This window comes from Sorex fumeus, unplaced genomic scaffold, assembly GCF_029834395.1.
Source record: "Sorex fumeus unplaced genomic scaffold, SorFum_2.1 ptg000151l, whole genome shotgun sequence".
Classification (NCBI taxonomy): domain Eukaryota; kingdom Metazoa; phylum Chordata; class Mammalia; order Eulipotyphla; family Soricidae; genus Sorex; species Sorex fumeus.
This window is the reverse complement of record NW_026606208.1, coordinates 562,921-576,310: the sequence shown is the minus strand read 5'-3', so window position 1 is coordinate 576,310 and position 13,390 is coordinate 562,921. Positions and strand designations below refer to the sequence as shown.

At 50.3% G+C, this 13,390-nt stretch overlaps 1 protein-coding gene across 1 annotated transcript in view; it reads left to right on the top strand.

Annotated features, from left to right (window-relative positions):
- Positions 1 to 13,390, top strand: part of CCBE1 (collagen and calcium binding EGF domains 1) — a 172,109-nt gene that overhangs the window by 142,409 nt on the left and 16,310 nt on the right. Inside the window, exons 3-4 of the mRNA XM_056106970.1 lie at positions 7,761 to 7,813; positions 12,662 to 12,796. Of these exons, the coding sequence (XP_055962945.1) occupies positions 7,761 to 7,813; positions 12,662 to 12,796 (188 nt within the window). The remainder of the gene's footprint in view (positions 1 to 7,760; positions 7,814 to 12,661; positions 12,797 to 13,390) is intronic.

Sequence of the window (13,390 nt, the reverse complement as noted above, 5' to 3'; positions counted from 1 at the left end):
TGCATCATGCCCTTCAGTTTGCCATCAGCACATGGTTGCCAGATTCTATATTTGCAAATGAATTGCAAATTTGAAGTGCTTCTTTAAAACCCTTTGGATTGGCCAGAGTAATAGTATAGGGGGAGAGAGCGAGAGGTACTTGCCTTGCATGCAGCAAACCTGGATTCAATTCCCAGCACCCTATCTGGTCCCCAAGCCCACCAGAAGTGATCCCTACATGCAGAGCCGAGAGTACGCCCTGAGCACTGCCAGGTGTTGCCTAAAACCCCAACATTTTAAAAACTTAAAAAATAAAACAACATTCCCTCCTCTGAAGTAGGTGTCCCACTCATGAAACTTGGAGACAGTTGGGCCTGGAGTGATAGCACAGCAGGTAGGACGTTTACCTTGCATGCGGTCGACCTGGGTTCGATTCCCAGCATCCCATATGGTCCCCTGAGCACCGCCAGGGGTAATTTCTGAGTACAGAGCCAGGAGTAACCCCTGAGCATCGCCGGGTGTGACCCAAAAATAAAAAATAAATAAATAAAAACTTGGGGACAGTTGTCCAAGAAAGTGACTTCGGCAGAGGATCGGTGATAGATAGCCCTATTGACTTCCACTCTCTGTGACAGTCTCCTGGGGAGAAAAATCCCTTCCTGCCCTTCTATCCACGGGCCTTGCCCATGTTTTGTGGTTCAGGGCTGGAAAGGCCCGTATTTCCTTGGGCTCTGTGCTTGCATGTTTTTGTTTCTTGTTCTTCTTGTTTGGAGTTAAGTCATGAAAGAGGCTTCAAAGGCTGCCTTCCCATCATCTTGAAATCAGATGTTTCTCTCCCTCTCTTCCTATCCTCCCCCAAGTCTCCTGAATTTTGGAGAAGAGATGACCTTGGCCAGTGAGAAAGGAAAAGCAAGCAATGCATCATGGGATGGAAGCATCTGGAAGCATTGTTTCCGCTGTATTCCTAAAGCTGCGGTTAGAGCACTGTGGTGCTGTTCCCCAGCCAGACCCGGTGCTAGGCCCCTCCAGTGTCCAGAGCCCTTATGGAGTCCCACAAAGCAACCCACTCGCTCAGGACTTATCCATGAGTTGTCTGCAGCTCCGCACGTTTGATGGGAGCTTAAGGTTGCATCCTGAGGCTTAAATTGAAAAGAGCTGGAACTGAAAGTCGATTGGCTTGACTTGGAAGCCAAAACCCCATCCACTACAGATAGCTTGGCACCAAGATCCCTAAACTACTCTTTTAAAAAAGACTGACATTCTTCTTTCTCGTTTCAAAACAAATCTGATCTCTCTGGAGCATAGCTCGGCCACAATGAGAAGGAAACCCCAGTAAATCTTGGGAAAATCTTCCGTTGCACTGGAGCGAGTGCCGAAATATTCCTTGCCCAGTCATGTGACCTGCCATGTTCCCCTTCAAGTCCTCTAACTCTGTAAGAACTTTAAAATTTTTTTTTCTGGACACTGGAGTGACAGTTCAGTGGGTCGAACGCTCACCTTGCACGTAGCCAACCCAGGTTCCATCCCTGGAATCTCATATGGTCCCCTGAGCATCCCCGGGAGTGATACCTGAGTGCAGAGCCAAGAGTAAGCCCTGAGTATCAGCAGATGTTTTAAAAATAAATAAATAAATAAATAAATAAATAAATAAAACAATTGTTAATTAAAAAATATTTTCTAGACTTGTAAGAGCAGACCAGGAGATGATTAGGCTGTTTTTCCTTCTCCCCACACTTCCCGGGCTATATTTCTGGCTGCATTGGTTTTTATTTATGAGTTTCATATTCGTTGATATGCTGGAGCACCCAGGGGACACTTCCACAGACTTTTCTGATTTCCAGCGGTTCCCCTTTCTCAGTTCAACCACCTAATCACTGCCTCCCCGGACTGAGAAGTTTAGAGCGTTTTCAATGGGGAACCAAGGGGTAACACGTGAGGCGTGCAAAGGACTCAGCCCCGCCACGGCCGTACACACGTGTTTTCTCCATCAAGTTTGTTTTTCTTGAAGATAAAAACCTCAGGGCACTGTGTGCTGTTGGTTGTGATAAGTGCCTTTGCATGCAAAATCGGAGCCACCTTGGACTGCCAAGGCTCCTTCTGTTAGGCCTGGGGTGGATGGGGAGGGATCTTGAAGGGGCTGAACCTTTGAAGCCAGTGTTTGCTTTAGAGAGAACTTTGGAACTGTTCTCTGTTTACTTAAAAAAATGGGACTTTGTGATTGATGGGGACTTCACAGGCAGAATGATGTGGGATTCCCGGGAACTCTGGGGGTGCCGCTGTTTCTCCACGCTCCTGTCCCAGAGTGAAAGCTGGTGCTAGTTATGTAATGAAGAAAAAAAAAAAGTGGCCAACGTGGAAGAATTTGTTTGGAGCACGCAGGTATTTCAGTGAGGCCTACACATCTGGCAGCTGCAGGCATCTGAGAGGGCCCCGTTGCCTTTTGAAGGCGGATCAGGTCACTTGGTTCTCATTGAAGTTCATAAAACCGCAAACGGCAGGTTTCCTTTGAGTCACCCACGTGGACAGCCCTGGGAAGTTTCGAGAAGGTGGGAAGGCCCTTGTTTCATGACCTGGAAGTGGAGGGAGCCGCTGTTGGCCTGAACTCTGAAGTGCCATCCACCGTCTCCAAGAGGCCATACCTTCGACGCGCCTTCCAAACAGACAAGCAAAAGCAGATGTCTTGATGCTGCGTTTCCCGTGAAGCCGGGAGGATCAAAAACACATGTTTCTCCGCTGTCTGGTGACTGGCCGGGGAGTCACACCATTGACGCTCTCACTGCTCTCCTCCACAGCGTTCTCTCAGAGAGCCTCACGTCATTGAGTCTGTCATAACCAGAAAATTGTAATGAATACTCTACAGGGCACGTTCGCGGCTTCCTGGCCAGTGACTTTGGAGTGTGCTTCGTCACTGGAGATGAAGCAGTTGAGGTTTCCGGAATGGAAAGGGAGATGCTTTTGCCCCTGCTGGAGATCCTCATCGGCCTCAATTTATCCCCCCATGAATTCTTGTCACATAAAATTACCCTCCAGTTGGAGAGGCCGGGAATTGAGACGTGTGGGGAAATTCAGAACGTGACTGTGAGACATTGACACCTGGAAAGTTCCGGGAAAGCACAGATAGGCAGATCAATCCTTGGTGGGGTGGGGTGAGGTAGGGACCAGCTGTTTCACAGAAGTCTGTGGCAACGCGCCCCAGATGCCTCTGCTTTTTAATGGACCCCCAGGGCCCACTCACCCTGCTTGTCAAACAGTATCACCAACCACCACTCAGCCGCGTGTGAGGAGGGCAGAGCTGTGCTGCCCCCGGCATGCCTCCAGGTTCTCTTATCAAGCGTGATGCCTGGAAGTTGGCCTTTTAAGTGCCTTTTTAAAAAAAAAATTTTATTAGTGAAACACCATGAGTTACAGTTATAGACTCACAAATTTTTGTGTTTGGGTTTCAGTTATACAATGATCAAGTACCCATCCCTCCACCAGTGCCCATCCTCCACCGCCACGAGTCCCAGCATCCCTCCCACCCCCTATACCCCCCATCCCACCCTGCCTCTGTGGCAGGGCATTCCCCCTTGTTCTCTCTCTCTTCTTTTGGGTCCTGTGTCTTGCAAGAGAAGCATTGAGTGGCAATCATGTTTGGTCTATAGTCTACTTTCAGCATGCTTCTCCCACCCTGGGAGGATCCTCCCAATACCCTTTATTTGGTGCTCCCTTCTCTATCTGAGCTTCCTTTTCCCCTAGCACGTGTGGCTGGCCTCCAAGTCATGGAGCAAAATTCCTGGTACTAATCTCAGCCACTCCTGGGTGTTATTCTCCCATTTTGTTGCTTTATGTTCCCCAGATGAATGCAATTTTTCTGTGTCTATCCCGCTCTTTCTGACTCATTTCACTTAACATGATATCCCAGAGAGGCAAAAAATATATAGTCGAAGTGACATCTGCAATTGTTTGTTCATTGAAGCACTCTTTACAATAGCCAGAATCTGGAAAAAACCTGAGTGCCAATGGAGTACTATGTAGCTGTTAGAAAAGATGAAGTCATGAAATTTTAAGTGCCTTTTATAAAAAAAAAATCTATACACGACGGATGTCGTCACAGATTCAGTTTGAGGCAGAGATTCCTGAATGGTTGACATGGGTATATTCCACCAGGGGCTCCCATTTGGATATCCCAGCAAACAGGCTATGATTATTGATGTCAACGTTTCACATTCCCCTGTGGTGGGGGCCATCTGACAAAGCAGAGCGCTTGTGCTGAAGCTGGCAGAGGGCAAGAGACACACCGACACACGTCAGAGTGACCATGTAATGCTTCTCCGCAGAGTGGCAGTGCCCCTCAGCTGTCCAGTCGAGAACAGCCTATGAGGCCAACGGGCTGCTTAAGCTAATTTGGAAAAGTAGACAAACATGCTGCTACATTGAATTTTTTTTCTTCTAAAATGTGTTGGAATAAAGCATTTCAGTGTATCTGTTTCTGCACACAGAGGACTTGTCTGACCCCCTTGAGGGATTTCCCGGGGGGGGGCCTGACCTGGGGAACAATCAGTTCCCCATCACATGGGGGCCTGGTGTCCAGGGCTCGCTGGAGCTGGATTCTCACGGATAAAGTGATGGTGGTACTGCCCAGCCAACGGGCCCTTTTTCTCTATTAATATTCCCTTTCTTGCCATGCAAAGAGCATATCAAATGCCAGGGAGAGTGGCATTGGTATAGAAATAAACCTGAATCTGGTTGGGGGAAATATTTCATATTTCATTATTTCAAAAAATTGTGGGTGTTTCAATTTTTTTTGAATTTCTGCTTCCTTCTCTCTCCTCACTCTGGAAGTCCAAATACCGTGCGTTATTGTGGGCCTAGCCAATAAATCTCCAAGACTTAGCTCATGTTCAGAGTCTTCTCGGGTTGGGTTATTTTTAATTCATCCTCAAATTCAACAGTTCTTTCCTCTACCCGTTCCACTGCTCAGCCCATCCAGCAAATACTTTCTTTCACTTCAGATATATATTTTTTCCCTTTCAGAACTCTCCTTTTGCTCTCTTCATGGTTTCTGTTTCTCACCTGAGACGCCATTGGCTCTGCTTTCTTTTAAATTGCCGAACAGTCACGGCTGCCTTCAAGTCTGTGTCTGAGCATTCCAGCATTCGCATGGCCTTGAAGTTGGCACCAATGGTTGTCTTTTCCCCTGAGGATGGGTCGCCTTTACACATGTTAGACGTATTGTGGGGTCCTGTATCCTGCCCTATGGTCTGAAAGTATGGCCATTTCTCATTTGTGGTAGCAGCCAGTGAAGATGGACGAAGAAAGGGGGGATGCGGCAGTGAGTGGCCGCCTGAGTCTTTGGCTCCTTTATCTTTTCCTGCGATGCTGAAGGTCTCTGTTCTTCATGCTTGTGCTCTAGGGGGATTTACCAGAGACTCAGGCAGAGCGGATACAATTAGGGGTTCTCCTTTAGCTCTGCAACTCCAAGCTCCTGCAACCCTCAGTTCCTCATGGTTCCAGTTGCCCATTATCCTTGATCAAGCCCCAAACCATTATCGATGTTCTGAGTCCTTAGCGTCTCACCCCAGGGGGCATCTGTCTTCCCTGAGGCCAACACCTTCAGGGGCGCACAGCCTAGCTGCTTCCCAGCCCTTCTCCACCAATTCCCCTCTCCTGAGTCTGTCTGCTCTCAGTTCTGCACTTTCCCCAGAGCTCAGAGCTCTCCTCAGGGCGTCGAGCTCACAACTACAGTCAGGGAAAGCACCGTTGGATGCTGGGTTCACAGACGAGCCTCGGGTGCTGTTTCTCCGCTTCCTGCAAGATGTTAAGTCCTGACTGTAGGAACTGCCTGTTTGATTTTATTTTATGAATACAAATGAAAGCTTATTTTACACAATGGAGGCCGTACAGAAGCTCACTCCATCATTTCATCCTCCGTGACCATTTCCCTTTCACTCCCCTTTCACCTCCAAAATAGCCTGACTAGAGTAACTCTCCCACACAGCAAAGTCCTGGCAAGCTCCCTGTGACGTATTCGATATGCCAAACACAGTAACAATTGTCACAATGGAGACGTTACTGGGCCCGCTCGAGCAAATTGATGAACAACGGGAGGACAGTGACAGTGACAGAGGCTATTAGAGTAGCCTGACTACATGTTATCATAGCAAGTGCTCCGGTGACATCAAGTCAATCCCAGGTACTATAAAGTCCAACAGTTCAAGCAAGAGTTGCCTGAGTTCTATGACCTGTGACCTGTGTCCTGTGACCTGTGTCCTTGTCTTGTATTGACAGATCCACTTGCTTCGGCACCTTTCAAACTGAGGGAGCCCAGGAGGAAGCAGTGACTGAAAGGGCACCCAGTGCTCAGATCCTGTGTCTAGGCTTGATGATGCTCCCACATCATTACAGCAGGAGCAACCACCATGTTCTATTTGTCCATCATTATCAGTAGCTCATTGTTATTTTAGTTAGCAACTATATAATGTGACTTCTTGGTCTTTAGGACCAGGAAAGCGGCCCCTTTATTATTTTTTTCCAAGCACATTTTTATATTTTTTTTAATTTTTATTAGTGAAACACCATGAGGTACAGTTGTAGACTGACAATTTTTTGTGTTTGGGTTTCAGTTATACAATGATCCAGTACCCATCCCTCCACCAGTGCCCATTCTCCATTATTTACATTTTTTTTAAAACTTTTGTTAGTGAAACACCATGAGGTACAGTTGTAGATTTACAAATTTTTGTGCTTGGGTTTCAATTGTACAATGATCAAACACCCATCCCTCCACCTGTGCCCATTTTCCACCACCACGGGGCCCAGTATCCCTCCCACCCCCCATCCCCCCACCCCACCCTGCCTCTGTGGCAGGGCATTCCCTTTTGTTCTCTCTCTCTCTCCTTTTGGGTGCTGTGGTTTGCAAAAGAGGCATTGAGTGGCAATCATGTTTGGTCTGTAGTCTACTTTCAGCATGCTTCTCCCATCCTGGGAGGATCCTCCCAACAAGGCGGCCCCTTTAAAGGTTCTTGCCTTGCTTAACTCTTACAGGCCCTTGATCATCACATAGAAAGACCCTGAGGCTCAGAGTTCATTCCCTTCAGCAGTATCAAATAGCTAAAGTCATTAGGGAAGGGTCTCCTGCTACTGGAAGACACAGCCTTGTGATATCGTCCCCACCCGCACCCCGCCCCTCTTTATTTTATCCCCTTTAAGGTGCCACTCTCCCCCCACCCCACCCCACCCCACTGTCACTGTCACTGTCCTGTTGTTCATCGATTTGCTCAAGCAGGCCCAGTAACATTGTGGGACTTGTTGTTACTGTGTTTTGGCATATCAAATTCGTCATGGGGAGCTTGCCAGGCTTTTCCGTGTGGGTGAGATACTCTTGGTAGCTTGCCAGGCTCTCTGAGAAGGGCGGAGGAATCGAACTCAGCTCGGCCCGGTCGGCCGTGTGCAAGACAAACTCCCTACCTGCTGTGCTATCGCTCCAGCCCACCATCCAATGTTTTTTTTGTGTGTTCCACATTTTCTCAGGTTCAGTTGTTTCATTCAAAACCCATACATCTAAAGAACAGTGTTTTTCATCTAGTATCATATTTTTTTTTTTGCTTTTTGGGTCACACCCAGCGATGCTCAGGGGTTACTTCTGGCTTTGTGCTCAGGAATTATTCTGCAGGGGACCATATGGGATGCTGGGAATTGAACTTGGGTTACTACGTGCAAGGAAAATTCCCTACCCGCTGTACTATCGCTGCAGCCCTAGTGTCATATTTTAAATGTGCTCTTTTTGTTGGTTTGTCTCTTAGGAGGAAGTGCTGCAAAGGATATAAATTTGTTCTCGGACAGTGCATTCCAGAAGGTATGTGACTCGAGAGGGACTGGGTCTCTATCCGCTGTTTATAACTCACGGCGAAGCTCAGATGTTTGTGGGAGGTGGGGGTGTTGTTCTCGGTGTCTATGTGTGTCGTTAATCATTTTCACCATCATTTGGCTACATGTAGCCCTCTTTACCTCATTCCTCATAGGACATTCACACAAACCCTGAGTGATTTTTTGGTTTTTTTTGTTGTTCATGTTTTTGAGCCAAACCCAGCAGTGCTCAGGGGGCCATGCCACACTGGGGATCGAACCTGGGTCTTCTGCCTGCCAGGCAAGTGCCAAACCCCTGTACTATTTCTCCAGCCCTTGGGTGATTCATCTATTTCAGATTTTATGCTTACTCAATAACTCTACCCTAATCAGCCTTTCCTAAAGTCATAAAATACATGGGTGCTCCTGGCCTCTCTATTTGCTTTTCATGTGCTAAACTTGAAGCCTATTCATATGCCCAGCAGTGGACACAGCACCCAGCCCACCACTGAAAAGGGAGCGATGGACATCACGAACCCAATCTCCAAGGCGAACATCCTCAAGACTCTTGGAGACAAGAGTCTCGCCAATGGAATCAGAGACACATGGATTTTAATCACATCCACATTACATGATCAGTCCATTGGGGCTGCTGTAACTTAAGTACGATAGACAGTTCTGGAAGCTGGGAGATTCAAGACCAAGGTCAGGAAAGATTCAGTGTTTGGGTGAGAGCCTCCTGGGTCACCTCTCCTCTGCAACCTGGCTGAGGGTTCTCTAGCTAAAGATACTGGATCCCTTTCCATAATGATGGTCATTTTGCTCGTTATAATAGAATCTCCTCCCATAGGGGCTCCCTCCAGATACCTTCACTTGGAGGCAGTTCAGCACGGGAACTTCAGGAAATCACAACATTCAGACAGCCTCCAAGCTGTGAGTTTGGACAAAGTACTTCCTGGAGCTTAGTCTTGGCAGAAAAAGCATTAGTCCTGGATTCCAGTGGTTGGCTTAAGAATGTTGGTGCAGAGAGGGAGCAATAGCAGGTAGGGCAGCTGCCTTGCACATGACCAACCTGGGTTTGATCCCAGGTACCCTGTATGGTCCCCAGAACCCAAGAGTGACCCCTGAGTAAGGAACCCCTGAGTAAGCAGAGCAGAAGTAAGCCCTGAGCAACACTGAATGTGGCCCAAAAACAAAACGAAAATAATGTCTGTGCAGGGGAAGTCCTTGGGCAGATGTGTGTCTGGCTCTCTCCTTGATAAACCAGTAGTTCTGAGGTACTGCTTTTCTCATTAAGAAACCTTCGAGTGCAGCTGCCGACACAGTGCAGTGTAGGCTCAGAGAATGCAGAACACAGAAGACCAAGGCAGTCAGAGGTGGCTTCAAGGAGGACAAGCGTCACCAAGGCACAAAGCACAGGCCTCTAGACCTGGAGGAAGAAGAGCAGCAAAAGACCCGAGCCTGGGCAGAAACTCCAGGAACTGGTCAGAAGAGCATGAGATGAATCTACCCAGTCTTGGATGCTGGGAGAAGCCTTGTTGCACTTCACTCCGGCCCATGAAGCCCGTCTCTAAACCATCTGGAGCCCAGCCAGGCTAGTTCATGCACCAGCGTCTGTAGACAGTATGGGCCCTGTCAGCAGGAAATAAATGGATCCTGCCTATTTATTATTCCCTTAGGTGAGATGATGGACGAGATCATTATGCCACAGCCAGGACCTCTGAGAAGGCTGCATCAGGAAGGCTTAGGAGACCCTCCCAGTAAGACTGGCCACGAGGCCTTGGATCTCTCCCAGACTTTCTCCCTGCCAGCTGATGGATGGAAAAACCCACAATGGTCAAAATAATTGCATTCTTGTATAAGCCAACTTCTCTCCATTGCCAGCTGTAGTCTTTGTGTTTCAACTTGGCAGATACAGAAAGAAAGTGAAGTTTCAATCACTCCATCTAAGAACCCCAGCTGTCACAACCTTACCCAATCTCATTTAAAACGTACTCCATGGATACCACAGATTAGAGTTTCCTTAAATGTTAGGGGTTGCGGTGTCAAACATCTAGACCTAGAATTAGTCTCCTCTGCGCTGCAGGGGACCAAACTGACATGCAATTAAGCATCACAAACAACAAACGGAAACTAGAATTTCTAAACAATTTTAATCACTGACACATTGCTATAAGTTAAAGATGTACACCCTCTGAACTTGGCCCCCTGTTTGTGTTTGCAAATAAAGTTTTATTGAGATACAGCCATGCCCATTTCCTTAAGTATCATCTATGGCTGCTTTGGCCCCACAAATAGCTTTGCTAATTCATGACAGTGAAGGTTAACATAGTCAAAACATTTTATCTAGCCCCCTTACAGAAAATATGTGTCGACTCACTGCTCTAAGTGGTCTCTTGACTGGCCAGGGAGTGGGGAGATCAACCTTGTTCTGTTTGGTGTTTATGAACTGAGTGTCGACTGGAGGAAGAGGGTTGTACTGCAACAGTAACGGGACCTGCCAGGTACCCAAACAATTCTAACAAAATACCCCCTGAGAGCAAAGACGGGGATTTCATGTTTTGTGCATTAACCATGTTTAACACATTGACCAATCCTTGTTGAAGCACAGTCCATGCCGCTGCTCTCTCCCTAGTTTATAGAAAGGAAAACTGAAGCTTAGAGACCTGATGTCCAGAGAGAGGAGCAGAAGAGAGCAACTCCTGAAACTGTCCTCCCAGATCATGCTTCCTGCCCTACCCCAAGCCCTGACAAGACCTTCACAGAGGCAACAAGGAGCCTGGTGGGGTGCAGAGTCATGGGGTGGAGAAGACAGGGGAGCAAGGGAACCGAGAAGGAGCCCAAGACATGTAAGATGCCCAAGGGGGGCGAAGGAGGAGTGAGGAGCCGGTCTAGCAGTGGGAAGAACAGAAGGCAGGAATGTGAGGGGAGTGGGGGGGAGGGAAGAGGCCTCAGGGTGATCCAAGGACAAGGAGTCCATAGGTTGGCACAGAGACTGCCCAGAGGCAGGATGGACACCTTGGATGCAAGAACAAGCTACTCCCGGTGAAGGATGGAGTTCCCAGGGTTTTCTGGACTGAGGTGCTGACCTGCAGAGAGCTAGCTTTGGGGAGAGGGTGGTGTTGGGCCAAGTGGATTCAAGTGGAACCCATGGGGGGTTCTCAGGGTCTGTAAAGGACCCGCACAGAGAAACAGCATGGACTGCAGGTACAGGGTCAGGCTGCAGAGACATTGGCACCAGAGTGAGGAGATCGCCCAGATGCACGAGGCTGCTGCCCCCAGAAACTGCACCCCACCTCATGGCGGACGCAAGGGGAAGAGGCAGAGGACAAAACAGGGATAAATGGTGGCAATTCGGGAGCCGAGTAACAGTGCCTGAGCAAAGGGGAGGGGAAATCCTTGCATTGGAAACTCGGAAGCCGAGTCCACACCAGAAATGGCAGAAAAGCCCCATCTCCAGAAGGAGGCACCGGAAGAGGAAGAAACAGCCAAGGCAGAAGTGCTGGTGGAAAGTTTGCTTAGAATACTCAGGGCGCCGCCCGAGAGATAGTGAGGGGTGAAGGCCTCACCTTGCGTCTCACCAGCTCCAGTTCAGTCTCCGGCACCACAGGGGGCCCCCCCCAGACCCACCAGGGGTCATTCCTGAGCACAGAGCCCAGGAGCCACCAAGTCTGGTGTGAACCCAAATCCCCCCAAAATTTTCAGGGTCATGGATGGCTCAGGACACAAGCCTGCGTGACTCTCAGGACTGTCTGGCTGCCTGAGCACCCCCAAGTGACCCCAAGCACCACCGGGCCCAATACTGAGGGACAGCCCCACCCTCACAATGCAGCAAGGGCTTATGGGACAGAGTGGGCCTGGAGTCCAGGTGTGGGAGAGCACTGTCTGGCCTGAGTCCAGGTGTGAGGAGCACTGTCAGGTCTGAGTCCAGGCATGGGGAGCACTGTCTGGCCTGAGTCCATGTGTGAGGAGCACTTTCAGGCCTGAGTCCAGGTGTGAGGAGCTATGTCAGACCTGAGTCCAGGCACGAGGAGCACTGTCTGGCCTGAGTCCAGGTGTGAGGAGCACTGTCAGGCCTGAGTCCAGGTATGAAGTGAGGAGCACTATCACGCCTGAGTCCAGACCCACAAGGAATGCAGGTTTCTTCTGGTCAGAGCAGCCCTGCCAAAGCCTGGCCAGCAGCCCCCCTCTACCATGGCCTGCAGAGCAGCCCAGCCAGACGCTGTGTCCAGGCCCGTCCATCTGTCGGCACCTGGGGAAGGCCGCCCCGTGATTTATGACATATGGCATCGGCCAGCGCGCCTGTGTCCAGCCAGAGCCAGGGCTCATTAAGTGTGTGGGAGATGGCGCCTCATCGACGAGAATGGGGGGGGCACCCCATGTGCAGCTGGGAAGGTGGCCGGAGGTCCTGACCCCTGGCTCCAGTCAAGCCCCTTCTCCGTCCCCACGGGCACCCGCACAGCAGTCACAGGTCACCTCTCTGATAATACTCAGGTCTCTGTCGCAGCGGCCCCTCGCCGCCCCCGCCCAGCCCCAGGCCCCTTTACTCACACAGGACACAAGCACGAGCTCACCCGAGGGCTCCTGTGCCCCATCCCGTCAGGAGCACCCAGGGGTCCCCCAGTGCTGGTAGGAGGCACAGCACCAGCCCTGGAAAGTGGCATCTCTGCTCCCTGGAGGAGGTGGCATCGGGAAGCAGCACCCACGCTATGTGCCCCGACGTCTGCCCAGCCCCTCCACAGGGCACCAGCACCTGGGCAGTAAACAGCTCTCAGCTGCAGGCTACTGTGCCAGGACAGTCCCCCATGGCCCCTGCCCCAGGAGCCTCCGGTTGATGCACTTCCCCTCTCTCTTGCAGACTATGACGTGTGTGCAGGGGCACCCTGCGAACAGCAGTGCACAGACAACTTCGGCCGCGTGCTCTGCACCTGCTACCCTGGGTACCGCTATGACCGGGAGAGGCACCGCCGTCGGGAGAAGCCCTACTGCCTGGGTCAGTGCCCCCACGCCCTCCATGAGCCCTGGCTGACCCCCCCCCCCGGGACCAGCTCCCCAGGCTGCCCCACCCTGATGGCAGCTTACCTGACACTGTCACTTGACTTGGGGGTGCCAAGATCCTCGGGTCATGGACAGCCACCAGGACTGCCGAGGGCTCAGGCATGAGGTTTCAGGGAGGGTGAGAGCAGCTGAGTCCTGGCCAGGAGTGAGCTGGGCTCTCCGATGGGATGTTGCCTGCAGTATGGCCAGGCCACATGAGCATGGTGACATTCCCGTGGCCGACACCTTCCCCCCACACACACACCCACACACCCACACACACAGAGAACCTCCAGCAATGACTAGCAAGTGGACCTGGGCCTCCTTCTCTTCGCAGACAGTAAGCAGGTGCCCTCATAAAGAGAAAAATCTTGGGGCTGGTTAGGGTGTTAGCCTTGCATGTGGTCGATCCGGGTTTGATTCCCAGGATCCCATATGGTACTCTGAGCACTGCCAGGAATAATTCGTGAGTGCATCACCAGGTGTGACCCAAAAAAGGAAAAAAAGAGAAAAAAAAGTCTCCCCGAGTTCAGGGCACTCTGGCTCTTTG